Source organism: Lynx rufus, unplaced genomic scaffold, assembly GCF_022079265.1.
Source record: "Lynx rufus isolate CCGP_SWC_20201006 ecotype Redwood Valley unplaced genomic scaffold, mLynRuf1.p SCAF_3, whole genome shotgun sequence".
In the NCBI taxonomy this organism is placed as follows: domain Eukaryota; kingdom Metazoa; phylum Chordata; class Mammalia; order Carnivora; family Felidae; genus Lynx; species Lynx rufus.
In genome coordinates, this window is record NW_025814845.1 from 195695300 (window position 1) to 195723185 (window position 27886).

The 27886-nt window shown below is 52.3% G+C and overlaps 3 protein-coding genes across 3 annotated transcripts; all 3 read left to right on the forward strand.

The window, feature by feature from the left end:
- Positions 1–2106: 2106 nt before the first annotated feature.
- LOC124521254 (ubiquitin carboxyl-terminal hydrolase 17-like protein 13) lies at positions 2107–3036 on the forward strand. The gene has a single exon (XM_047092345.1). It carries the CDS (start codon positions 2107–2109, stop codon positions 3034–3036), a length of 930 nt encoding a protein of 309 aa, XP_046948301.1.
- Positions 3037–15328: 12292 nt separating this feature from the next.
- On the forward strand, positions 15329–18252 carry LOC124521255 (putative protein FAM90A23P). Its single transcript, XM_047092347.1, has 4 exons — positions 15329–15448; positions 15934–16133; positions 16543–16651; positions 17311–18252. Exons 1-4 carry the CDS (start codon positions 15329–15331, stop codon positions 18250–18252), a joined length of 1371 nt encoding a protein of 456 aa, XP_046948303.1.
- Positions 18253–21563: 3311 nt separating this feature from the next.
- On the forward strand, positions 21564–23171 carry LOC124520782 (ubiquitin carboxyl-terminal hydrolase 17-like protein 6). Its single transcript, XM_047091854.1, has one exon. The coding sequence runs from the start codon at positions 21564–21566 to the stop codon at positions 23169–23171; it is 1608 nt and encodes a 535-aa protein (XP_046947810.1).
- The last annotated feature ends 4715 nt before the right edge of the window (positions 23172–27886 follow it).

Below are 27886 nucleotides of genomic sequence, written 5' to 3' on the forward strand. Positions count from 1 at the left end.
GAGCCTGACGCGGGGCTCGAACTCACGGACCGCGAGATCGTGACCTGGCTGAAGTCGGACGCTTAACCGACTGCGCCACCCAGGCGCCCCTGATTACACATAGTTTAATGTCCTCCAGGTTTATGTGTGTTGCAACATGCATCAGAATTTCCTTTCTTTCCTTTCTTTTAAGGCTGAATAATACTCCATTGTATGGATAGACCACATTTTGCTTATCAATTTATCTTTAGCCTATGATTTTAACTCAGAAACGTAATATGAATTGATGCTTCTAAAAAGTGTGGAGGTGTGTTAAATGAATGATGGCTGGATCTAACTCTGTGTGTGGTGACAAATTTTTAGCTTGGATGAAATTTTTAGCTTGGATGAAATGGAGAGGGATCAGGAAAGAGAAGAGATATGAGATAAGTCCACCATCTCTACAGAAAGACATCACTTCATACAAAAAAAAAAAAAATCTCAAGCAGACAAACATTTTTCTAGAGGATAAGTCTGACAAAGGAAGTCCTGCTCAGGGTTCTACTATCATATCATCACAGACGTGTCAATGCCTCTAGAGGGGGACATGCAATACTTCAGGAGCCTCACTGGAGGAACACACTTTAACTCATACAGTGGGGACATAGAAGCGAGTGTGTGAATTGTAGGTCTTCTGGAGAATCCTTTATAATCATCATCAAAAAGTCTGACCCGTTTTATGAAAAGAGAGACTATAGGGGAGCTTGGGTGGTTCAGTCAGTTAACTGTACAACTCTTGATTTTGGCTCAAGTCATTATCTCACGGTTTGTGAGATTAAGCCCCATGTTGGGCTCTGCGCTGACAGTGCTGAGCCTGCTTGGGATTCTCTTTCTTCTTTTCTCTCTGCCCCTCCCCCACTCATGCACACACACATTCTCTCTCTCTCTCTCTCTCTCTCTATCTCTCAAAATAAAGAAACAAACTTTAAAAAAAAGAGAGACCATATAATGTAGTATGGCATCAACAAAAATAATTCATGATAAAAAATTTACTGATAAAAATAAAGAATTACAATAGTCATCATTAGTAATATTAATTACACTGCTATTAATATGGGAAATACTGATAATTAAGCAAGTTGGGTGTAGAATCCCCTAAGTATATGACAAAGTGACTGTACCAAGCTTTATGGGATGGATTGTGTTTAGAGCCCTAGGTCTGCACATGAAATCTGTTACATGAGGAAAAGGTGAACAACCAGAGGGGGAAAAAAGCCAGCCTTGAGGAGGGTCTGGGACAAATTGGAAAACTGCATGCAAATCCGATTCGGAGGGGAGCAGGGGGAGGGGGATCCTGAGTATGCTTGCAACAGGATGGCCACCAGTTTTCACGAGTTTGGTCCCCATTGAAGCAGGCAGGACTGCATGCCCACACTGGCACAAAAAATCCCAGTGTCAAATGGACACTCAACCTGTCATTACTATTTTAGCCCCCAATGCTCGGGACCAGTTCTGCATTTTCTCCACTCAGCCCTTGGAACTCCAGACTTCTCAGTTCACACCTTCAAGGTCACTTAAAAATATTTGCAGAGGATCAGATGGGACTGGGCTGCAGGAGGGTATCACCTACAGCGCCCCTATACCAACAGGGAGGACACAGCCTTCAGGGTGGTCCCTACATTCCTATGAAAGACTCACAAAAGTTGTGGGGTGTGCAGGATGGCAGCTCCCAGTCTCCAAGGTGTCTTCGAGTACTGCACCAGTGTACCCTGGACGTAGATGACTTCCAGAGACTCAGGCTAGGCAAGAAAGCCATTCTTATAACACCATGTTTAGCTATGGTGGTTCCAGGGATCCAGATCACATACAGCAGCTTCTGTGGAGGTTCACATGAGTGGAGACACCATCTCCCATTTTTCTAAGAAGAAAGAGTGGTTGTGGGGCCCCGTTTGGACTAAAATAACATTGTGGCAGTTCAGTTGGTCAAGGACAACTTTCTAGGGCTTCTAGGCTGGCATTAGCAGTTGGTGGGCCATAGAAGGGATTTTAAATTTCAACGGAAGAAGTGTGCCAAGGATACCGTTCCACAAGCTTCCACGGTATCAAGCGTTGATTCCGCTTCTGGAGGACGACTTGGAATAGTTAAGGATGCTCCTCAGAAAAATAAATAAATCGTATGAGGTACAGCGGGAATTACCCGAACAGTTGGATGCTGAAAATGCCTATGATCATAGTACTTCTCTAAACAAGGTACCTGCTTCCAAGACGTTGACTTTGCACACTTGCTCCAAGGTCCTGATGCTGGTATTGAAACGATTCTGCCATTTCACGGGCAGCAAACTGGCTAAGGAAGTGCAATATCCTGAGCGCCTTGACATGCGACGCTACGTGTCTGGGCAGAACGGGGGGTCGCTGACTTATGTGCTCTATGCCGTGCTGGTGCACGCGGGCTGGAATTGTCACAGCGGACATTACTTCTGTTACATCAAAGCTGGGAACGGCCAGTGGTACAAGATGGATGATGCGAAGGTGACCGCCAGTGATGCGACGTCTGCCCTGAGCCAACACGCCTATGTCCTCTTTTACGTCCAGAAGAGTGAATCGGAAAGAGACCGTGCGAGTGAGCCAGGTGCTGGGGAATCCACATCCCTCCAGGCTGACCACGCAGGCACGGCTGCGGCCCAAGGGGGGCCTGAAACCGACCCCAACATCGAGGTGCCACAATTGGAGGATCACGGGGAAGAGACACCACTGCCAGCAATCACGTTAGACCAGTGGAGATTGCTCCAAGAAAGCCACCATCCCAAGTCTGAACTCAACCTCAGGAAACTAGAATTTGCTCTTCCCCCCGACGCAGTCCTAATTCACCAGTCCAAATACAGAGACGAGATGGGAAAGGATCACCGTGAACCAAACATCCACCGGCTCAACAGTTCAGCCAGGGACATCCCACCTCAGAGGGCAACGGCCATTAACCGAGTCCCTTGTCTCACCGGCAGAGCCAGAGCTACCAAGAGGAAGAACAAGAAGGGACAGAGGTCTCAGGAAGCAGTCCAGGGATCCCACTACAGGCTTTGAGATACATGCCTGCCCACGTGCACACTCACTACTCACTCACTCACTCACTCACTCACAGTCCCTTGTAGGCCACGTTTTGTGTGTTGTAGGTGGGTGTGATCGGGACATGCGGAGGGACCATGAATCTGGCTGTATTCGTGGGGTATGGCGTTCCAGTTGACCTGGAGAATCCTGAGCTTTAAGGCTGGCTGGCTGCAATGATGTTACTGGAGAGGTGTGGATTATGCTGGGTATTTGGAAGGCTTCTCCCCTCCGTCAGCACCGAGGATCATCGGGCACTCTCAGAGCCTGAAAGGGTCAGAGGAAGTGGCCAATGAGGCATGAAGGTGGAAACAAGGCAGAGCACCGGGAGTCCTTGTGAAAATGCCTGGGACTCACGGTCCCATCATCCCATTCCCTACTCTCTGTGTATTGGTAAAGGACATGTGCCCAAACATGTGCGTGTGGGGACTCTCGGTGATATCCAAACATGCGCCGGCAGGGGAAGGAGTTTGAAACAATCTCAGTGCTTCCACACGGAGGAGTGGCAAATGACCAGGAAACTGGAAGAACTCTAGCTCTACGTGGGAGCAGACAGCCTTTTCAGGAATGTCTTGTGTCGGAAGGAGAGGAGCAGAAGGAAACACTAATTCATAACTGTGCAAAGTGTTTCCTCGTATACATAATATATTTTGTAAAGTCTCCACATGTTCATGTGAACGTTGGCTAATTGCCTGGCAATGGCAAGGAGCAACTAAATGCTTATGTCTCTGGAGACGGGTGGGTGGAGCCTTCCTGGCCCATGTTCATTAGATGAGGTTCCCTGAACAATCCCCCTCCCATGAGGCCGCAGAGCAAATGGGGGAAAGGAACCTTCTTCCACCTCTTCTTGCTGAGCCACCAAGCAGCTCTACCTTGTTCCGCACAGTTGACCACCATCCCCCCATCGGACAATCTCCTCCACAAGGGAGGAGGCTCAGGGATTTCTGCTCAGTTGCATTGCAATCTTGGTCCTCGGTTGTACACCTCAGAAAATCAGTCTCATGTGGACACCGAGGCAACAATGTGGCATTTCAGGTCAGGGTATGGATGGATGCTCTCAGTCACACCTGTATTTCTTAGGAGCGAGACTCACTAAATACACCGTTGAATGGGAGTTAGTGCATGATCCTTCAATTCCCCCTAGGGGAGGGGGGCCATATAGGAGATCTCTGGTCGTTTGCCAATGGCACTGACAGGGTAAAGCCTGTTGTTGCTGTTGTTGTGGTGGTGGTGGTGGTGGTTTACAGTCTGCATTAAACATACACATCACACGTAGTGGGAACTCATGTCAGTATGTGAATTTTGTACAGGAAATCATATTGAATTCTGGGTGTTCAAATATCATAGCCGATAGAGGAAAAATACTTTTTCTTAATCTACTTTTAAAGTTTATTGGTCTGTTGTTTTCATGTTTTAAACATGAAGTAAAATGTTTAAATAAACAGAGAGGGACACACACACAGAACAGAGACAGAGTGTGAGCATGGGAGGGGGAGAGAGTGAGAGACACAGAACCAAAAGCAGCTCCAGGCTCTGAGCTGTCAGCACAGAGCCCAACGTGGAGCTCAACCCCACGAACCATGAGATCCTGACCTGAGCTGAGGTTGGACACTCAACCGACTGAGGCACCCAGTCCCCCCTCCACTTTCCAAATTTAAATCAAATTGAGTTAACAGTGAGTGTAGTCTTGGTTTCAGGGGTGGAATGTAGGGCTTCGTCCCTTACATGAAACACCCACTGCTAACCCCCACAGGGGCCCTCCATAACGCCCGTTGCAAATGGAGCCCACCCACTCCTCCCCTCTAGCAACCCTCACTTTCTTCTCTACACTGAAGGGTTCTCCTGGGGCACGTGGGTGTCTCAGCCTGTTCGGACTCTCATTCAGTCAGCTCATGATCTCAGGGTTTGAGACTTCAAGCCCCGTGTCCGGCGCTCTGATGACAGCTCAGAGCCTGGAGCCTGCTCTGGATTCTGTGCGCATGCCTCTCTCCGCCACTCCCCTGGTCATGCGCTCTCTCTCTCTCTCTCTCTCTCTCAGATAAAGAGAAACCAAAATTTTTTGAAGAGTCTCCTATGGCTTGCCTCCCGCTGTGAGTTTATCTTATGTTATTTATTCTTCGCTTGCCCTAGGTTCTTCTGTTTTGTTTTTCATTCCACAGATGAGTGATGACATGGCACTTTCGCAGTGAAAGAGTTCGACAGGGCTAGCTGGATGTTAGCGCTCAAAAGACATGCACACGTGACATCTATCTTTCCTGTGGATTTGATTCTAAAGTGGGCAGAATCGTGGGTAAAATGCAAACAGTGTATGTGCAACTGAGCCACCAAGGGAAAAGCCACAGAAAATAACCACGCTAGGTCATCCTGTAGAAATTTTGGGATCCAACTTTCTCTTCCTGGATTAAAACCTGTATATCACTCACACACACACACACACACACACGCACACACGGACAATATTTGATCTGGATCTCAAGACGGCCTCCATAAGCATCCAGTCAGCTCCCCAGATGCCTATGACCAGCTCTTCCTGGGTGGCCGTGTGTCACGTGTTCCACCCACACATGATGAAGTCCACACCCCTGGCTCTGCAATCCGTGGGGGAGGTCACAAGAGGGAGTCTTGCCACACTGCTCTCTGTCCAGCAGGGGGCGCCGCTGGCCAGCACGGGCATTGCCTAGACTCCCAGGAGGACCTGGCATTGGGCACTTGCTCAGGCTGGCAGGTCGGAGCCTCCGTGCCTCGCACTGCAGAGTGAGCATTTCGTGGGGCATCAAGGCGACCATGAACATTTACAGAAGGTCTGGTGGGTCTAGGATTCCCTCCTTGTGACTTAACTTTGGCCATGCCGGACCCTGGACTCTGAGCTACAATTGACAACCTTGAGCTGCTCGGGCCACTGGTGACGATCTATTTTCCAGACATTCCAGTTAAACATAAATAAAACATAAATCCAGTTAAGTCAAGACATTCAATTTTAAAAACTGTTGACAATGAGCAAAGAAGATTGCATAGGGGAAAACCAGGAGGTGGCCTCACGTGCGGTGATGTGGGAGCAATCACGGCAATAGGAACAGCGTTATTTGGTCTCGCCAAATCCAGCCAGCCTAATCTGGATTTGTCACGGAAAGCTTAATTCAGAGCTGTCACCCTGCAATTCGTAAGCGTATTCATGACGATCCAGAAAAGGCAGTGTGGGGGGAGGGGCCAAGATGGCAGAAGAGCATGGAAGTTTTTTTTGCGTCTTGCATCCATAAAATGCAGCCACATCAACACAAAAGCATCCTGCACACCTGGAAAACTGATCTGAGGATTCACGCCACAGGTTGCCCAACCTGAACCCCAGAACTCAGTGGGGACGCGGCGCAGAGAGGTGAACTGGGGAAGAGAGAAGCCACAGAGGGCAGGGAGCTGTTTTTGCCTGCAGAGAGAGGACGGAGGAGACAGGGGCAGAATATGGGGAAAGCAATCCCCTCGCCCTCCCCTCCCCCCGCCAAAAGCAGCTGGGGAGAAAGTGGAAATGTGGAAAGAGCCACAGGCACTGAACCAAAACGGGAGGAAGGAGGAAGGAGCGGGTTTAAATTCCATGAAGACGGTACAAACAGGGGGAGGGCAGAGTGCGAAACTCCGCATCTGATACCTGGCGGTGCTCTGGTCGGAAGGGCGAATCCCCGAGAGCAGAGTGAAGACTGGGGGTGTGGAGGAGGGGTGTCTGGAACCACACGGAGAAAAGCGGTTCCCCTGCTGCGAGGACACGAGGTCGAGTGTGTGTGGCCACCCCAGCCGACCCCAGAGGTGCCAGCAGACCCCGGACAACAGCCACATTCGCTGGTGCTGGAACAAGGTCGTTAAGGGGGAAGCCCGGTACCAGAAGTGTGTGGTGATTGTCCGTAAGCCTCGAAACGCTGCTGCTCCACCATCGCGTGAACGTTCTCGGGCGCAGGCTGGCACCCAGCCGCAGTCTCTGGGCATCGGCAGCGGCACGGTGTTGCCAACGTTCCTGGGTGCGGCCGGCACCCGGCCACTGCTCGCTGAGACCCTGACGCAGAGGATCTGAGCAGGTCTCAGCCTGCTCAGGCCCTCAGAAGTGAGGGGTCGGGAAACACAGCCGCCTGGGAGGTAAATCCCAGGAGGGAGGTGTCTCCTGGCAACCTGACGGCTGGGCCACGGACAGTGTCAAAGCGGCGAGTGGACAGAGGCCGGAGACAAAGGACGGGGGTAGGATTGCTGATCGCAGACAGCCGAGTTCAGATACTACAGACTGGGCACCTGAGCGACGCCGAGGTCTCCGCTCCCGCGCATGCGCATATGCACCTCCAAGCGCCCCAGCAATCCGCGCTTGTAGGCTAGCTGCGCCATCTAGTGGAGAACACAGCCGTGACACTTAGCACCGCCCAACTGGGCCAACCTGGCTCTTCAGGAACCCAAGTGTCTCCGCCACTTGGTAGTGTATGGACTCCAAAGTGCTTCATCCTTTGACTTCTAGGGGACAACAATGTAACTTCAATCTGTATTTCAGTCTGTTCGCGGGTCCATCTCTTTTCTTTTCTTTTCCATTTCTTTTCTTTTTCATGAAGACAGAAAGAGAAAAAATATGTTGTTATTTCCCATGGTTTAAAATAATTTCCTTGAACTTTTTTCGACTATATTCGTTTAATTTTTTGTAAATGTGTCCAATTCTATTTGAATTCCCTCATTTCATTTTATCCTATTTCACTGTATTCTTTTTTCCAAATGTTCAAACGGTTTCCTTTTTTTATGTGCTTTCCCTTTTTCCTCTAATCTCTCAAGCCCATTTCAACAACCAGACCAAAACTCACCTAGGACCTAGCATCCTTTGTGTGATTTGTGTGTGTGTGTGTGTTGTTTCTTATTTTTAAATTTTGAATTCTTTTATCTTATTCATTCCTTTCCTTCCTCCAAAATGACGAAGCCAAGGGATTCACCCCAACAGAAAGAGCAGGAAGAAAGGACAGCCAGGCCCTTAACCAACACAGATACGAGCAGAACGTTTGAACCAGAATTTAGAATCACGATGATAAAAATGCCAGCTGGGGTCGAAAGTAGATGAGAATGCCTTTCTGTGGGGATAAAAGAAGTAAAAGCTAGCCAGGATGCAATAGACAATGCTAAAAGCGAGCTGCGATCTGGAACAGATGCCACAGCGGCAAGGATGATAAGGCCGAGCAGGGAACCAGCGATAGAGGGGACAAAGCAATGGAGAATAACGAAGCAGAAGGAAAGAGGGAGACTAAAGCAAAAGAGCGGGGTTTAAGAATTCGGGAACTCAGCGACTCATTGAAAAGGAATCACATCACAATCATAGGGGTCCCAGAAGACGAAGAGAGAGAGACAAGGGGGTAGAAGGGTTATGTGAGCACATCACAGCAGAAAACTTTCCTAACCTGGGAAAGACACACAAAATCCAGGAAGCACAGAAGACTCCCATTAGATTCAACAACGTCCAACCATCCACAAGGCAGAGCCTAGTCGACTTCACAAAATACTCAGGCGAGGAAAGAATCATGAAAGCAGCAAAGGAAACAAAAGTCCTTCCCCTACAAGGGACGACTGACCACATTTGCAGCAGACCTATCCACAGAAACCTGGCAGCCCAGAAATGAGTGGCAGGATATATTCATCGCACTGAATCCTGAAAGGATGCGGCCAAAACGTATTTGTCCAGCAAAGCTGTCATTCCAAATAGAAGTAGAGACGGAAAGTTTCCCAAGCAAAAATTAAAGGAGTTCCTGACCACTCAACCAGCCCTGCAAGACATTTGAAGGCAGACTCTCCCAGGGGGCAAAGGACTTAAAGGAAAAAACAGACCACAGGCAGAAAACACTGGCAAGGATCGGCGAACACCCCCAGAAACTCCAACTCTACAAGCAACACAATGGCAATAACTTCATACCGTTCAGTACTCACTCGAAACGTCAATGGACTCAATGCTCCAATCGAAACACATAGGGGAACAGAATGGGTGAGAAAAGAAGGTCATCCATACGCTGCTTACAAGGGACCCACTTTAGATCTAAAGACGCCTTCAGATTGAAAGCAAGGGGATGGAACACCATCTCTCATGCTCATGGTTGACAAAAGAAAGCAGGAGTAGCCATACTCATATCGGACAATCTAGACTTTAAAATAAAGACTCTAACGAGACACGTAGAAGGGCGTTATATCATAATCATTGGGTCTGTCCACCAAGAAGACCTCACGATTGTGAACATTTATGCACCAAACGGGGTGCGCCCAAATACATACATCAAGTCATCACACACATAAAGACACTCATTGAGAATGATGCCATACTAGGAGGGAACCTCAACACCCCACTTACAGCAACGGACAGCTCAACTAAACCGACACTCAACAAGGAAGCAATGGTTTTGAATGACACACTGGACCAGATGGACTTGACAGATATAGTCAGAACATTTCATCCTAAAGCAGGCAAATAGACCTTCTTCTCCAGTGCACACGGAACATCCTCCACAATAGATCACATACTGGGACACAAATCAGCCCTCAACAGGGACAAAAAGATCGAGATCATATCGTGCATATTCTCAGACCACAATGCTATGAAACTCGAAATCACGACAAGAAACAAGGTGGCCGTGGAACAAATACTTGGAGACTAAAGAACACCCTACTTAAGAGTGAATGGGCTAACCGAGAAGTTAAAGAGGAAATTAAACAGTCCACGGAAGCCAAGGAAAACGGTAACACCACAGGCCAAAAGCTCTGGGACGCAGCAAAGGGGGTCATTCGAGGGAAGTCTATAGCAATCCAGGCCTTCCGAAAGAAAGAAGAAACGGCTCAGAGACACAATCTAACCGTTCACCTTAAAGAGTTGGAAAAAGAACAGCAAAGAAAACCCCAAACCAGCAGAGACAGGATATAATGCAGATTAGAGCGGAAATCAATGCTATGGAAACCAAAAAAACAAAACACAAACACAAAAACAAGTACAAAAAGAAAACAAACAGCAACAACACCAGAACGGATCCATGAAACCAGAGCTGATTCGTTGAAAGAATTCACAAAACTGATCAATCCCTAGCCAGTTTGCTCAAAAAGAAAAAGGAAAGGACCCGAATAAAGGAAATCAAGAACGAAACAGGAGAGACCACAACCAACACAGCAGAAATACAAACAGTACTACGAGAACGTTGTGAGCAATTATACACCAATAAAATGGGCAATCTGGGAGAAATGGACAAATCCCAAGAAACGTATAAACTACCCAAACTGAAACAGGAAGAAAGAAAATTTGAACAGACCAAAACAAGTAAAGAAAATGACTTAGGAATCAAAAATATCCCCCTCCCCCCACCCCCACGAAAAGGAGAATACAGAGTCCAGGGCCACATGGCTTTCCAGGGGAATTCTCCCAAACGTTTAGAGAAGAGTTCACATCTATTCCCTTGAAGCTGCTCCAAAAGAGAGAAACGGAAGGAAAACTTCCAAGCTCTTTCTACGGAGCCAGCGTTTCCTTGATTCCAAATCGAGACAGAGACCCCACGACAAAGGAGAACGATGGACCCATTTCCCTGATGAACATGGATGCGAAACTCCTCAACGAGTTATTAGCCGATCGGATCCAACAATATATCCAAAAAACGATTCGCCACGACCAGCTGGGATCTCTACCTGGGATGCAGATCTGGTTCAATATGCACAAAACAGTCAATGTGATTCATCACATCTAAGAAAAGAAAGGACAAGAACCACACGATCCTCTCAATCGATGCGGAGAAAGCATGGGACAAAATACAACATCCTATCTTGACACAAACCCTCAAGGACGTAGGGCTAGAAGGATCATAGAAGTCATATGCGAAAGACCCAATGCGCGTATCATCCCCCATGGGGAAAACCTGAGAGCTTTCTCCCTAAGGACAGGGACCACACAGGGAGGTCCACTCTTGCCACTGTTATTCACCATCGCATTGGAAGCCTTAGCCTCAGCCATCAGACAACACAAAGGACTCAAAGGCCTCCAAATGGGCCGGGAGAGGTCAAACGTTCCCTCTTGGCGGAGGACATGATACTCTGTATGGAAAACCCAAAAGATTCCACCAAAAACTGCTAGAACTGATCCATGACTTCAGCAAAGTTGCAGGATGTGAAATCAACGCACAGAAACGGGCTGCATTCCCATACGCCAATGACGAAGCAACAGGAAGAAAAATCAAGCATCGGTCCCATTGACAATTGCACCCAAAATCACAAAATACCTACGAATGAATGTAACCAAAGAGATGAAAAATCGATACACTGAAAACTACATGAAATTTTAGAAGACAGAAAACACAATGGAAAAATATTCCACGCTCCTGGTTGGGAGGACGAAATATGGGTAAAATGTCACTACCACCCAAAGCAATCTACATACTCAAAGCAACACCTATCCAAAGAACACCAGCACTCCTCACAGAGCTGGGACAGACAATACTAGAATTTGTATGGACCCAGAAAAGGCCCTGAAGAGCCAAAGCTCTGTTGAAAAAGAAAGGAAAGCTGGATGCATCACAATCGCAGACGTCGAGCTGTAATTACACAGCTGTAATCATCAAGACAGTATGGTACTGGCACAAAAACGGACACTCAGCTCAAGAGAACAGAAACGCACCCACAAATGGATGGCCAACGATTCCTTGACAAAGCAGGAAAGAATATCCAATGGGATAAAGCCAGTCTCTTCAACAAGTGGTGCTGGGAAAACTGGACAGCGACATGCGGAAAAAGGAACCCGCACCACTTTCTTACACCGTACACATACAGAAACTCAAAAGGGAGGAACGTCCTAAGTGTAAGACAGGAAGCCATCAAAACCCTTGAGGAGAAAGCAGGCAAAAGCCTCTGTGATCTGGGCCACAGCAACTTCTTACTCAACACGTCTCCGTCTCCGGAGGCAAGGGAAACAAAAGGAAAAACGACCTATTGAGAACTCATCAAAAGAAAACTCTTCTGCACCGTGAAGGAAACAGATCAGCTACACTAACAAATCAGCTAAATCATCAATGGTAGAAGATATTTGCGAACGACACATCGGAGAAAGGCTCCGTATACAAATCGATAAAGAACTGATCACACTCAACAGCCAAAAACCAAGGAATCCAGTGAAGAAATGGGCAAAAGTCATGAATAGACACTTCTCCAAGAAGACATCCAGATGGTCAACTGACACATGAAAAAATGCTCAACCTCACTCATCATCAGGGAAATCCGTCTCCAGATCGCAATGAGCTACCACTTCACACGTGTCATAATGGCTAACATTAACAACTCAGGCAACAACCGATGTTGGCGAGGGTGCGGAGCAACAGGATCTCTCTTGCACTGCTGGTGGGAAGGCAAACTGGCGCCGCCACTCTGGAAAACAGTATGGAGGTTCCTCAAAACGTTGAAAGCGCAGCGACCCTATGAGCCAGCGATTGCACGCCTAGGTATTTATGCAAGGGATATGGGTGTGCTGTCTCGAAGGGGCACCTGCACCCAAACGCCCCCAAAAGCTTCTAGCAGCACTCCCAACGATAGCCAAAGTATGGAAAGAGCCCGAATGGCCATAGATGCATGGAATGGAAAAAGAAGAGGTGGCACATATATATACAGTGGAACATTACGTGGCGATCGAAAGGAAAGACAGGGTGCCATTCGCAACGATGTGGCTAGAAGTAGAGGGTATTCTCCTCAGCGAAATTAGTCAGAGAAAGACAACTAGCATATGACTTCACTCATATGAAGGCTCTAAGGTGCAAAACAGATGAGCATCAGGGAAGGGAAGGAAAAATACTATAAAAACAGGGAGGGGTACAAAACCAAGCAGGGAGGGGGCCAACGGATATTTGAAGAACAGGGAAAGGTGTGCTTGTGCCCTGGCCTCGCTCGCCCCCTCCACCGCCCACTATCTGGGGGATTCTCCCTGGGGAGTGGTCCCGAGAGTGGCCGGCGCCAGGCTGGCCCCGTGGAGCCACGGCCTGGAAGCGAGGCCAAGCCAACGGAGGTTTGAGAGCATTGGGAAAAGGGTGTGGGCATGGGTGTGGCAGGGGTAAGGATGCTGCGTGTAAGGGGGTGGGGCCGTAGTATGGTGCCATGGAGTGAGGTGGCCAGGCAGAGGCTGAAGGAAGTGGTGGGCGGGGCTGGAGGGCACCAGGTTGGGGGAGGGCCATGCCTTGAGGGCAGTGGACAGAGGCCACAGGAGCAGCCTCCCGGAGAAGATAGGAAAGGCCAAATGAAAAGCGCACAACACGCCCAACACAGGCCAATGTTCAAGGAGGGAAACCATCCAGGGTGCCGACGGCACTGCCGACGCAGGCCCTCCACCTCGGCCAGTGGGGCCGCTAGCATTCGCACTGCTGTGGGAGAAAGGCGCTCGCTTGCATGACACTCAGGAATGCCCCGCCGATGGGGTTGCACCTTGTCCCTTGGATCTGACCCTTCAGGATCCCAAAGACATCTCCCTGACACAGTGTCCGTGGCTGAGGCCAGCCAGGCCAGGCCAGGAGAAATGGTGGCAGTCACACCTACATGCCCCAATGGGAGCAAAAGCTAAACAGAACGTCCGAGTTGATGGGCAAAAACAAAGAGCCCCAAACGAGGGGCGTCGGCCACAGGGAGCCCCCTGCGTCAACACAGGGACTTGTCAGCAACAGCGACTTGGGTCACGAGACCAAGTGCCAAGGCAGCTAGTTCCCAGGGGACACGGGACACAGGATCCCATTGCTCCGAAGGTCCCAGCGAGCGCAGTCACCGCCCTAGAGACAGAAAGGGGGACGGGGAGGGCAGGGCAGGGTGTGGAGTGAAGGGACACTGCAAATAGGTCATGGACACACCGCTCCCGTTGGGAAAGGGAGAAGCTTGGACACGGAGGACGCCGAAGGGGCCCCCAACCACAGGAACGTACGTGAGGCCAGGGGCCCCGCAAGCTTCCCTGGAGACCCACGAGAAACACCAGTTTACGAATGCAACAGGCACGCACACACGAGTCTCTTTGTCCAAGGGTGAAGATGTGTTCTGAGACGTCTATCTCCACATACATGCATACCAGTTACAACGGCAAGCAATCGCTAAACCTCCAGGATTCGTTCCTAGTGTGGAGACGTGACGAGCACCAAGGGGACGGGCTGCGTGGGATTAAAGTGCCCGAGAGGTCACGTGACCTTGGGCGGGTCTAAGAGTCCGGCAAGGAAGGAAGTGTCCCTCACTGACCGTCCCTCGGGCACGCCGAGGGCACGCCTGAGTCTCCTCCACCGCAGTCCGCCTGCCACCCGCCGCTCCGGACGTCTCCTGACACACAGGAGGAGCACATTGGCGTTTCAGGTGCGTTGGGACGATCTGGGGCTCCCACGAGCTGGCACAGAAGTGGGCCAGGGAGGAAATGGAGGTGGTGATGCGCCTCGACTCACCAGGTGAAGGACGCTTTAGTGTTGAGGACTATTGTGAGAACAGAGACTGAGGAAAGGCGTGGCTCTCGGTGTTCCCGAGCACATGAGGTTCTGCTTCCAGAGGAACCGAACCCCAGAGTCTGACTGGTGTGAGGGCGTGTGGGAGCAGTGACAGCATCCTGCTCCATGTCGCCGTGGGGCCTCAGAGCCTAAGGAATTTTCTTGTTCACCCGAATTTCACGGCAAATGCTCATTTGCCACGGCTGACACGTGAGTTCAGCGTGGGGGCCCCGTAAAGGCCACGTGAAAGAAAAGGGTTCATTCAGGTCCTGCGTGGGGAAGCTTCCAGTCGAGTCGAGCAGAAACGAAACGTTTTCCTTGACTTTGTCTCTGAGGGTGGTTTCTCTGGGGGTCAAGTAGGAGAGGTACATTCTGGAGAGGCAAGCATCCTTCTCTTTGCACATGCAACCCTGGGTGCCACAGGGAGTATCGCCGTAGCGTGGATTGCGGTGTCCATGGGGGTCGGGACTTTGTGTGTGGTTTTCCTTCCGGAGGGCGCTGGGAGAGACTTCCCGAAAGTCTCTCCGGTGAGTCACGCAAGACCACCTCCACGGCCTTGCCTGAGGGTGCCGTCCTGCGGGTGGGTCCACGGGAGAGCGCGTAGAACATGCAGGAGGGAGAGGTCCCACCTCCCAGGTGAGGACCGTGTTTGACCTGGTGGGCGTGACGCCCCCTCCTCATGCCCGCTGGGGGAGAAAGGTTCATGAAGGAGTCGTTGTGTCTGTGGGAATGACTCTCCTTTTCCCATTGCCTCAGGAAGTCCAGAAACCCATCTTCGAGCAAGGCTGACTTGACCCTCCAAGGAGAGGGGGCAGATGGCGGGTGGTCACACCCAGCACGCACCTTCCAGACCCTTGAAAGCCCCAAACGGGAAGAGGCAACGGAGAGCACCCATGGCGCCCAGGGTTCCCAGGCTAGAGGACGAGGATCCTCGGGTAAGTGGAGCCCTGGAGGCGTGGCGAACCAGTGGGCGGGTTGGAGGGGCTGGGTCGGGTGGGGGTGGGGGAGCCATGCCTCTGAAGCCGGGGATCGCACACGACGAGGGAATGAAGACTCTGTGTCTGGAAGTCGGTCGTCCTTTCCTAGCCCACGGTGGCCTGCCTTGGCATCTCAGCAGCCTGCCCATTGGGATAAGCTCCCTCGGCCGTAGGGTCACGTCCAGCCTGGTGTCTGTCCCATCGTGGCGTGGGGCTCATTCTACGCGGCCCGAGACCTGCAATCCCAACTCCCGGTCCGTCCCTCACAGAGGCTCGGGTAGAATCCTAGGAACTTCCATCTCCTGGCACCTCCCGAGCCGTCCACGATGTGCCCTGGCCCACCCACACCAGTCCTCTGCTCCCCGAGTGTGTCCTTGTCATGACCTTTGCAGTTGGACTGTCATTGGTGCTGATTCACTGAGCCCCTCCTCCTTGGTCCGCAGCTCAAGTGTAAGGACTGCGGAGCCTTTGGGCACAACGCATCCAGCACCAGGTGCCCCATGAAGCGCTGGGACGGGTGCCTCGCCCCCCAGGCCTTTGTCCCCAGGAAGCCGAAGGAGAATGTGGAACCACGCCAGCAGCAGGACCGGCACAAGCCCGGGCCCCTCAACCAGGCTGCGAGGGACATGGACGAGGGACAAAGGTGAGGATGCGGCCGGCTCCGGCCTGCCCGTGGCCTGGCAGCTCAGGTCGCTGTGTCTCTGTACCCGGACACTGGGTGCTGTGTCGTCTTCAGACACACACAGGGGTGGGGGAGGCAGAGAAAGGAGCTCCCCGCCCCCCAGGGGACGTCACGAGCCTATTGAGCTGCTCTGGGGGAGTCCCCGAGGCTGTGTGTCCTGCGGTAGGGAGACAGGGGGAGGCGGCAGGTGACAGGCAGTGGCGCACACGGCTCTCAACGCAAGGACGTCTTGGGCCAACCTGGACGGCTCGCTGGAGTGGGAGCCAGGAGGGCAGATGAAGAAAGGAGATCTTGCCCAAGCCCCATCGCTCGCTCCCCAGGTGAAGACACGAAATGCCGCTCCTTCACCTTCCCGTTCTTGGTCGTGCAGGCGAGAAGCCCAGCAGAGGAAGGCGCTGCTGCAGAGATTCCCCAGGATAGGCCCTGGAAGGCAGCAGCGAGCCTGGAGGGACTCCACAGAATGCTGTGACTATGTGAGGGTGAGTGTCCCCCGTCCCTGCTCTCGTTCTCTCCTGGGGACGGGGATGTGACGGGCTTCCCGGCCCTCCTGGCTGAGGAAGGGGGTCCACCCCGATTCTCCACATTGGGATTTCCGTGCGGGTCCTTTCCAGCCACGTTTGCTGGGTGTCCATGATCCGGCAGGATTCCTTGCATGTGTGCTAACCGGGTGCCGGGTGGGCGTGCCAACATAATTTCGGGACGCTGTGCCCACTCCTAGGCCTCTTGGGAGGCACAGGCATCTTTCCCTGGTGACACATACACCCGCCCCATTGGCCATCCAAACTCAGTAGCCCCCCCGCCCCCCGCCCCCCGCCCCCCGCCGCGAACCTCCACCTGCAGGACGCCTGTCCTTTCCCTGGAAGCCTGAATGGATGTGCTTGTCCACTTCGGGAGGCAGGCACGATGCACAACCTTTGTGGTCCGTCGCTCCCGTGGAATCAAAGCATCAAGGGGCTAGTGCCCAGTGTTTCTTCCCAATCGACGCTGAGCTGGAGGCCCTTGTCCTCTGTCAGTACACTCCTTTCCCGTCTCTCCCGGTTGTTTGCGTTTCTGTTTCTTTGCTGTGCTTGTCGTGCATGTGTCCTTGGTGGGCAGGAAGGACTGATGGCCGTTGTCTGTGTGTTGTGTGTTCCCACAGCATCCGCACAGGCCGATGCCCGTGTACACCACCAAGAGGGTGTCCGTGCTGGCGCCGTACGTCCCGGCGGAGCCTCCTAGCGGGACGCCTGACACGACACAGCTGTCCCCGTCGGCTGCTCCTCTCGGGAGACCTGCGGCGAGCACCTTCCCGCCTGCTGGCCGACAGGATGCCCAGCAAGTGGGGACCCCAGCCCCGCCTGCCCCGCCTGCCCCGGCACACCAACGCTCTGCCCGGGATCCAGGCCTCGGTGTCCAGCTGAGACAACACCGGCCCCGATGTGCCTCCCTGGAAGCTTCCAGGGCTGTCTCCAAGGCGCATGGCATTGGCCACGCCCAGGCACCAGCCAAGCGTCCTGAGGTGAGCCCTGATCCTCCTCCAACCCGTTTGGCTCCGAGTCCCCAGCCCCACATCCAGACACCAGGCAAGAGATGGGCCCCGCTCCCCGACGACCCTTGCCAGAACCCCCGAAAGAAACCATGTTACAGCCCCTTCCAGCCACCCCACAAGAGCACAGGGAGCACCCATGTGGGGCTGCGCCAGAGTCTGTGTCGTCCAGCAAGGAGAAGTGCATGTGGTCCCACGGGGGCAGCCCAGCTGGCCAAGAAGACACCTGCCTCGGTGCACAGCAGGGGCCTCCAGCCTGCACGCCCCCAACCTCACCTGGACACTCTCCAGGCGTGCACCTTGCCCCCGTGCCCGCCCTGTCCGCAGGCACCCGGCCAGCCCCTGCGAATGGTCTTCAGCCGCCTGGACAAAGGCGGCTGGAGCTCCAGGTTCATAGCAGCTCCCTGTCTGCCACCTCCCGAGAGGCCAGTCCCCGCTGGCCAGGGCCCGCCCGTCACACACCAGTCTGAGGGAGGCTGTGTGCCTGTCTCCCGGAGCATCCTCCACGATGACCTGCAGCTTTCCTCGTCCTCGGAGGAGAGCGACCGGGAGTGAGACACCTCGTGTCCTCGGACACTCGTCCTCTGGCTCTTGTGACCCCGAGCAGGTGACTGCGGAGCGGCGGGCAAGGCAGGGCCGTGACCTATTTTTGCTAAAGCAGCAATTCCCCCAAAGACCTGCAAGGACAAAAACTTGCCTCCACACCGTGTTTGGTGTCCTGCTTCGGGCGGGGAGTGGGTTGAGCGCCCACGTGCAGACGCTCATGGTGCACTTTTCCTTTATGCATCTACACCTTCTGGTTCACCTGCTCCGTCTCAATCAACAAGGTCTCGTTTCTTTCGTTTCAATAGATTCTATGAGAAGTCCAGCGCCAGGAGAGCAAGAGGTCGTCCACTCGAATGTAAAGTTAAGGATCTGTGAAATGAATGTGTAGTGGGTTTAGAATGTCTGAATTTGGGGACGCCAGAGGAATGATTCCAGTCTGGGCTGGGCAAGTGGAGGCAATCTTTTGTTTTAGAACAGTTCACTGATATCATTTTTCTGCAGATCGTATCGGGGAATATTTTACATGCTGTCTGCATTTTTGTTTTTCCCTGATAGTGCAACGTTGTGTGTAGTGTTACCACAGCTAATAAAGTTTGCTCAGACACGACCGAATGTGCATGGTTTTCTTTTTCGTGTGTACACTGTAGTTTCCCGTCACTTAGAGTAGAATCCTGCATTTGTTCCCAAGTGCACTTGGGACTTGGATCCTCACCTAGTGGAGGACAACTAAGTATTCAGAAGCAGCAAAGAAACACGGGTTAGCCTCTCTTCCCCTTTCAAGATAAAGTGTCTCCAAGTGTCCTGGGAACAAGACAATGCTAGAGGTGAATTCAAAATCGAGGAGGGTCGGGATGCCTGGGTGGCTCCGTCAGAGAAGTGTCTGACCTGGAGGCGGCGACTCACGTCATGATCTCAGGGTTGGGGAGAGTGAACTTTGAGTTTCCCTCCCTCCTCGGGATTGCCTCTCTCCTTTTCTCTCTAACCCTCCCCCACATTCTCTCTCCCTCCCTCCGTCCCTCTCTCTCTCTCTCTCTGTCTCTCTCTCTGTCTGTCTCTCTCTGTCTGCCAACATAAAAACCCATGAACTGAAAGAACATGTGCGTGGGAAATCAATCAGCATTAGGGGCTGCTGTCCACATGTCTCTCAAAGGCACTTTCATTCACAAGTCACATCAAGGAGGGTGGCATAGAAGAGATACAAGGGAAAGGATGAGAAAGACATTCCACAGATAGATACTAGAGAGGGGAAGGAGACACGAGAGTTAGGAGATAGACACATAGAGTGATGAGCGATTGATGAGAGAGGACAGAGAATTAGGTGGTCAAAGGGTTCTTTGGAAGCAATTCTGCAGGCCTCTTTGCCCACGTGGCAGGTGGCCGGGGCTGAGGCGACAGAAGCAAGGGGGTGTTCGTGGAGTCTGAAGACGGGCGGGCTCCAGACCCGGGGAGAATGGACTTGTCGGGGCCAGGCACTCAGACAGGAGCAGGTGTCTCGTCTTGGGACAGGGGTCAGCTTTTTGCTCCAGGAAGGTCTGGAATGGACTGGCTCAAGTCACTACGTTCAATAGGGCAACTTGCTTTGCTCAGACCAGTCACGTGAGAGTTCCTAGCAGCTAACACCGTCCAGTGAAAACACAACCGGTTTTCTAGGAGGAGATGACAACCAAAGGGAGAGATGATTCCTTGCAGAAACAGGTCCAAACTTGGCGCCTGCCAACGGATATTTGAAGAACAGGGAAAGGTGTGCTTGTGCCCTGGCCTGGCTCGCCCCCCTCCTCTGCCCACTCTCTGGTAGATTCTCCTTGGGGTGTGGTCCTGAGAGTGGCAGGCGCCAGGCTGGCCCGGTGGAGCACGGCCTGGACGTGAGGCCGGGCCAACTGAGGGCGGAGAGCATTGGGATGAGGTGTGGGCATGGGTGTGGCAGGGGTAAGGATGCTGCGGGTAAGGGTGGGGCCGTGGTCCGGTCCCATGCAGTGAGGCCAGGCAGAGGCTGACGGAAGCCGTGGGTGGGGCTGGCGGGCACCAGGCAGGGAGAGGGCCGTGTCTTGAGGCTGTGGTCACAAGAGTCTGAAGACTCCTTTTGTGCATCCCATTGGGTGTCCTCCTTGGCCCCTTGCCCCTTTCCTTCCCCTCACCTGAGGGAGACACCTCACGTGCTCGCAGCCTTTTCCTCCCAGTCGGTGACCCCGAGGAGGTGACTGTTTCATTGAGGATCCTCTCTCCCTCTCTCTCTGTCTCTCCCTGGCTTGTCCACATGAGCGCTCTCTCTCGCTCTCTGCCTCTCTCTGTCTCTCTCTGTCTCTCTCTGTCTCTCTCAAAATAAATCAATTAACATGTTAAAAGTGAAAAACAAACAAACATTAGAGAAGAAATCACAATGTCGGCAGACCTGGTCAGTTCTGAAATCTGGTCTAGAGATACTGACACATTAAAGCCACGGTTTCCACGAGGGGACATCGGTCCATGCATGTCTAAATTCCAATGTCAAACCGTCTATAAACGTCACAAATCCACAACAAACATGTCCTGAACCACGGGAACCTATACCTACCTTGCTATGTGATTTGCTAGTAATACCAGTGACAATTTGGCAAATGATGGGTTTAGGATTTGTTCTCCTATTGGGAAGGGAGCTACAAAATGAAGAAAGCATTTACAAAGCCCGAAACCAGGCAAAGGATATTTCTTGGGACAATTTCTCGGCCACCCCTTGGGAGACAGACATGTTGCAAAGGACCTTCATGATAGTTGTATACACAGATCCCATGGAGACAGTTCAGGAGTGTTAGAATCAAATCCATGGACAGTAATCATTCCAGAATAATTTGCTGGTGTCACATACATTCTGGCTGACGGAGAGGAGGTGATCCTACATGATACCAGAGCTCAATTGGTGCAATGATCTCCATAGCCTAAAAAATTCATGGCCGTCATTCCTCGACACTTTGTGTTATCTAAGAGCAAAGTGGATACTCAAAAAAGGATTCCCTCTAGGTTGGAAATGCTCAAGTCCGTGTGTCCAGAGAGGGAGCAATGGAAATGAGGGAGGTGGAGAAAGTGGTGAAACGTGTGTGTGTGTGCCTCTTGAGGAGGGAGGGGCAGGAGGAAGGCTGGGCTGAGTCGTCTGTCTGCAGAAGAGTGACCACACCCTAAGACCCTTCATCCAACTGCAGCTGGTAGCTGATTGGATGACGTGGTCCTAGTCAGGTGGGTGGGGCGAGCTTTACGAGGGCTGAGGAGAGGGCCACAGCCATCATTCTGAGACTGGCCTCCTGAGAGAAGCATCGCTCTGCAACGTGAGGCTCCACGTTTCAGGAGACATGGAGACGCCCTCTTCCCACTGCCGAGAGGAGACTCAGTTCCATGTCTTTCCAAACCTCAAACCTAGCGGATCAAATACGGGTGGTGCTGAAGGCCACGGAGGACCCACTCTGCCTGAGAAGCCGGCACCGTCATCGCACACACCCTGCGACCTGCCTAACGGTTGGGCTCCCACGTCGACAGGTCTGCCCCCCGCAGAGAAACCTGTGAGTTGGAGGAGACCTTCTGCGGTTGGGGCTGGCCTGCAGAACCTGGGGAACACGTGCTATGCGAATGCGGCCCTGCAGTGTCTGACCTACACACCACCCCTCGCCAGCTACATGCTGTCCCAGGAGCACTCGCGAAGCTGTGGGAGGCAGCCATTGTGCGTGCTGTGTGCTCTGCAGGCTCACGTGACCCGGGCCCTCTGCCGTCCGGGAGACGTGATCCGGCCTCCGCCAAAACTGCTCGCGGCCTTCCACACACACAGGCAGGAGGATGCCCATGAGTTTCTGATGTTCACTCTGGATGCTATGCAGCAAGCGTGTTTGCGTGAGGACAAGGCTTCAGAGCCTCAGGCTCAGGACGCCACCCTCATCCGGCAAATCTTTGGGGGGTACTGGAGGTCTCAAATCCAGTGTCTCCACTGCCAGGGTGTCTCCAGCACTTTGGACCCTTACCTGGACATTAGCCTGGACATCAGGGCAGCTCAGAGTGTGAGCCAAGCTTTGCAACACTTGGTGAAGCCCGAACAGTTGGATGGTGAAAATGCCTATCGCTGTAGTACTTGTCTCGACAAGGTACCTGCTTCCAAGACGTTGACTTTGCACACTTGCTCCAAGGTCCTGATGCTGGTATTGAAACGATTCTGCCATGTCACGGGCAGCAAACTGGCTAAGGAAGTGCAATATCCTGAGCGCCTTGACATGCGACGCTACGTGTCTGGGCAGAACGGGGGGTCGCTGACTTATGTGCTCTATGCCGTGCTGGTGCACGCGGGCTGGAATTGTCACAGCGGACATTACTTCTGTTACATCAAAGCTGGGAACGGCCAGTGGTACAAGATGGATGATGCGAAGGTGACCGCCAGTGACGCGACGTCTGCCCTGAGCCAACACGCCTATGTCCTCTTTTACGTCCAGAAGAGTGAATCGGAAAGAGACCGTGCGAGTGAGCCAGGTGCTGGGGAATCCACATCCCTCCAGGCTGACCACGCAGGCACGGCTGCGGCCCAAGGGGGGCCTGAAACCGACCCCAACATCGAGGTGCCACAATTGGAGGATCACGGGGAAGAGACACCACTGCCAGCAATCACGTTAGACCAGTGGAGATTGCTCCAAGAAAGCCACCGTCCCAAGTCTGAACTCAACCTCAGGAAACTAGAATTTGCTCTTCCCCCCGACGCAGTCCTAATTCACCAGTCCAAATACAGAGACGAGATGGGAAAGGATCACCGTGAACCAAACATCCACCGGCTCAACAGTTCAGCCAGGGACATCCCACCTCAGAGGGCAACGGCCATTAACCAAGTCCCTTGTCTCACCGGCAGAGCCAGAGCTACCAAGAGGAAGAACAAGAAGGGACAGAGGTCTCAGGAAGCAGTCCAGGGATCCCACTACAGGCTTTGAGATACATGCCTGCCCACGTGCACACTCACTACTCACTCACTCACAGTCCCTTGTAGGCCACGTTTTGTGTGTTGTAGGTGGGTGTGATCGGGACATGCGGAGGGACCATGAATCTGGCTGTATTCGTGGGGTATGGCGTTCCAGTTGACCTGGAGAATCCTGAGCTTTAAGGCTGGCTGGCTGCAATGATGTTACTGGAGAGGTGTGGATTATGCTGGGTATTTGGAAGGCTTCTCCCCTCCGTCAGCACCGAGGATCATCGGGCACTCTCAGAGCCTGAAAGGGTCAGAGGAAGTGGCCAATGAGGCATGAAGGTGGAAACAAGGCAGAGCACCGGGAGTCCTTGTGAAAATGCCTGGGACTCACGGTCCCATCATCCCATTCCCTACTCTCTGTGTATTGGTAAAGGACATGTGCCCAAACATGTGCGTGTGGGGACTCTCGGTGATATCCAAACATGCGCCGGCAGGGGAAGGAGTTTGAAACAATCTCAGTGCTTCCACACGGAGGAGTGGCAAATGACCAGGAAACTGGAAGAACTCTAGCTCTACGTGGGAGCAGACAGCCTTTTCAGGAATGTCTTGTGTCGGAAGGAGAGGAGCAGAAGGAAACACTAATTCATAACTGTGCAAAGTGTTTCCTCGTATACATAATATATTTTGTAAAGTCTCCACATGTTCATGTGAACGTTGGCTAATTGCCTGGCAATGGCAAGGAGCAACTAAATGCTTATGTCTCTGGAGACGGGTGGGTGGAGCCTTCCTGGCCCATGTTCATTAGATGAGGTTCCCTGAACAATCCCCCTCCCATGAGGCTGCAGAGCAAATGGGGGAAAGGAACCTTCTTCCACCTCTTCTTGCTGAGCCACCAAGCAGCTCTACCTTGTTCCGCAGAGTTGACCACCATCCCCCCATCGGACAGTCTCCTCCACAAGGGAGGAGGCTCAGGGATTTCTGCTCAGTTGCATTGCAATCTTGGTCCTCGGTTGTACACCTCAGAAAATCAGTCTCACGTGGACACCGAGGCAACAATGTGGTATTTCAGGTCAGGGTATGGATGGATGCTCTCAGTCACACCTGTATTTCTTAGGAGCGAGACTCACTAAATACACCGTTGAATGGGAGTTAGTGCATGATCCTTCAATTCCCCCTAGGGGAGGGGGGCCATATAGGAGATCTCTGGTCGTTTGCCAATGGCACTGACAGGGTAAAGCCTGTTGTTGCTGTTGTTGTGGTGGTGGTGGTGGTGGTTTACAGTCTGCATTAAACATACACATCACACGTAGTGGGAACTCATGTCAGTATGTGAATTTTGTACAGGAAATCATATTGAATTCTGGGTGTTCAAATATCATAGCCGATAGAGGAAAAACACTTTTTCTTAATCTACTTTTAAAATTTATTGGTCTGTTGTTTTCATGTTTTAAACATGAAGTAAAATGTTTAAATAAACAGAGAGGGACACACACACAGAACAGAGACAGAGTGTGAGCATGGGAGGGGGAGAGAGTGAGAGACACAGAACCAAAAGCAGCTCCAGGCTCTGAGCTGTCAGCACAGAGCCCAACGTGGAGCTCAACCCCACGAACCATGAGATCCTGACCTGAGCTGAGGTTGGACACTCAACCGACTGAGGCACCCAGTCCCCCCTCCACTTTCCAAATTTAAATCAAATTGAGTTAACAGTGAGTGTAGTCTTGGTTTCAGGGGTGGAATGTAGGGCTTCGTCCCTTACATGAAACACCCACTGCTAACCCCCACAGGGGCCCTCCATAACGCCCGTTGCAAATGGAGCCCACCCACTCCTCCCCTCTAGCAACCCTCACTTTCTTCTCTACACTGAAGGGTTCTCCTGGGGCACGTGGGTGTCTCAGCCGGTTCGGACTCTCATTCAGTCAGCTCATGATCTCAGGGTTTGAGACTTCAAGCCCCGTGTCCGGCGCTCTGATGACAGCTCAGAGCCTGGAGCCTGCTCTGGATTCTGTGTGCATGCCTCTCTCCGCCACTCCCCTGGTCATGCGCTCTCTCGCTCTCTCTCTCTCTCTCTCTCTCTCAGATAAAGAGAAAACAAAATTTTTTGAAGAGTCTCCTATGGCTTGCCTCCCGCTGTGAGTTTATCTCATGTTATTTATTCTTCGCTTGCCCTAGGTTCTTCTGTTTTGTTTTTCATTCCACAGATGAGTGATGACATGGCACTTTCGCAGTGAAAGAGTTCGACAGGGCTAGCTGGATGTTAGCGCTCAAAAGACATGCACACGTGACATCTATCTTTCCTGTGGATTTGATTCTAAAGTGGGCAGAATCGTGGGTAAAATGCAAACAGTGTATGTGCAACTGAGCCACCAAGGGAAAAGCCACAGAAAATAACCACGCTAGGTCATCCTGTAGAAATTTTGGGATCCAACTTTCTCTTCCTGGATTAAAACCTGTATATCACTCACACACACACACACACACACACACGCACACACGGACAATATTTGATCTGGATCTCAAGACGGCCTCCATAAGCATCCAGTCAGCTCCCCAGATGCCTATGACCAGCTCTTCCTGGGTGGCCGTGTGTCACGTGTTCCACCCACACATGATGAAGTCCACACCCCTGGCTCTGCAATCCGTGGGGGAGGTCACAAGAGGGAGTCTTGCCACACTGCTCTCTGTCCAGCAGGGGGCGCCGCTGGCCAGCACGGGCATTGCCTAGACTCCCAGGAGGACCTGGCATTGGGCACTTGCTCAGGCTGGCAGGTCGGAGTCTCCGTGCCTCGCACTGCAGCCTGAGCATTTCGTGGGGCATCAAGGCGACCATGAACAATTACAGAAGGTCTGGTGGGTCTAGGATTCCCTCCTTGTGACTTAACTTTGGCCGTGCCGGACCCTGGACTCTGAGCTACAATTGACAACCTTGAGCTGCTCGGGCCACTGGTGACGATCTATTTTCCAGACATTCCAGGAACTTCTCTTTCAAAACATAAATCCAGTTAAGTCAAGACATTCAATTTTAAAAACTGTTGACAATGAGCAAAGAAGATTGCATAGGGGAAAACCAGGAGGTGGCCTCACGTGCGGTGATGTGGGAGCAATCACGGCAATAGGAACAGCGTTATTTGGTCTCGCCAAATCCAGCCAGCCTAATCTGGATTTGTCACGGAAAGCTTAATTCAGAGCTGTCACCCTGCAATTCGTAAGCGTATTCATGACGATCCAGAAAAGGCAGTGTGGGGGGAGGGGCCAAGATGGCAGAAGAGCATGGAAGTTTTTTTTGCGTCTTGCATCCATAAAATGCAGCCACATCAACACAAAAGCATCCTGCACACCTTGAAAACTGATCTGAGGATTCACGCCACAGGTTGCCCAACCTGAACCCCAGAACTCAGTGGGGACGCGGCGCAGAGAGGTGAACTGGGGAAGAGAGAAGCCACAGAGGGCAGGGAGCTGTTTTTGCCTGCAGAGAGAGGACGGAGGAGACAGGGGCAGAATATGGGGAAAGCAATCCCCTCGCCCTCCCCTCCCCCCGCCAAAAGCAGCTGGGGAGAAAGTGGAAATGTGGAAAGAGCCACAGGCACTGAACCAAAACGGGAGGAAGGAGGAAGGAGCGGGTTTAAATTCCATGAAGACGGTACAAACAGGGGGAGAGCAGAGTGCGAACCTCCGCATCTGATACCTGGCGGTGCTCTGGTCGGAAGGGCGAATCCCCGAGAGCAGAGTGAAGACTGGGGGTGTGGAGGAGGGGTGTCTGGAACCACACGGAGAAAAGCGGTTCCCCTGCTGCGAGGACACGAGGTCGAGTCTGTGTGGCCACCCCAGCCGACCCCAGAGGTGCCAGCAGACCCCGGACAACAGCCACATTCGCTGGTGCTGGAACAAGGTCGTTAAGGGGGAAGCCCGGTACCAGAAGTGTGTGGTGATTGTCCGTAATCCTCGAAACGCTGCTGCTCCACCATCGCGTGAACGTTCTCGGGCGCAGGCTGGCACCCAGCCGCAGTCTCTGGGCATCGGCAGCGGCACGGTGTTGCCAACGTTCCTGGGTGCGGCCGGCACCCGGCCACTGCTCGCTGAGACCCTGACGCAGAGGATCTGAGCAGGTCTCAGCCTGCTCAGGCCCTCAGAAGTGAGGGGTCGGGAAACACAGCCGCCTGGGAGGTAAATCCCAGGAGGGAGGTGTCTCCTGGCAACCTGACGGCTGGGCCACGGACAGTGTCAAAGCGGCGAGTGGACAGAAGCCGGAGACAAAGGACGGGGGTAGGATTGCTGATCGCAGACAGCCGAGTTCAGATACTACAGACTGGGCACCTGAGCGACGCCGAGGTCTCCGCTCCCGCGCATGCGCATATGCACCTCCAAGCGCCCCAGCAATCCGCGCTTGTAGGCTAGCTGCGCCATCTAGTGGAGAACACAGCCGTGACACTTAGCACCGCCCAACTGGGCCAACCTGGCTCTTCAGGAACCCAAGCGTCTCCGCCACTTGGTAGTGTATGGACTCCAAAGTGCCTCATCCTTTGACTTCTAGGGGACAACAATGTAACTTCAATCTGTATTTCAGTCTGTTCGCGGGTCCATCTCTTTTCTTTTCTTTTCCATTTCTTTTCTTTTTCATGAAGACAGAAAGAGAAAAAATATGTTGTTATTTCCCATGGTTTAAAATAATTTCCTTGAACTTTTTTCGACTATATTCGTTTAATTTTTTGTAAATGTGTCCAATTCTATTTGAATTCCCTC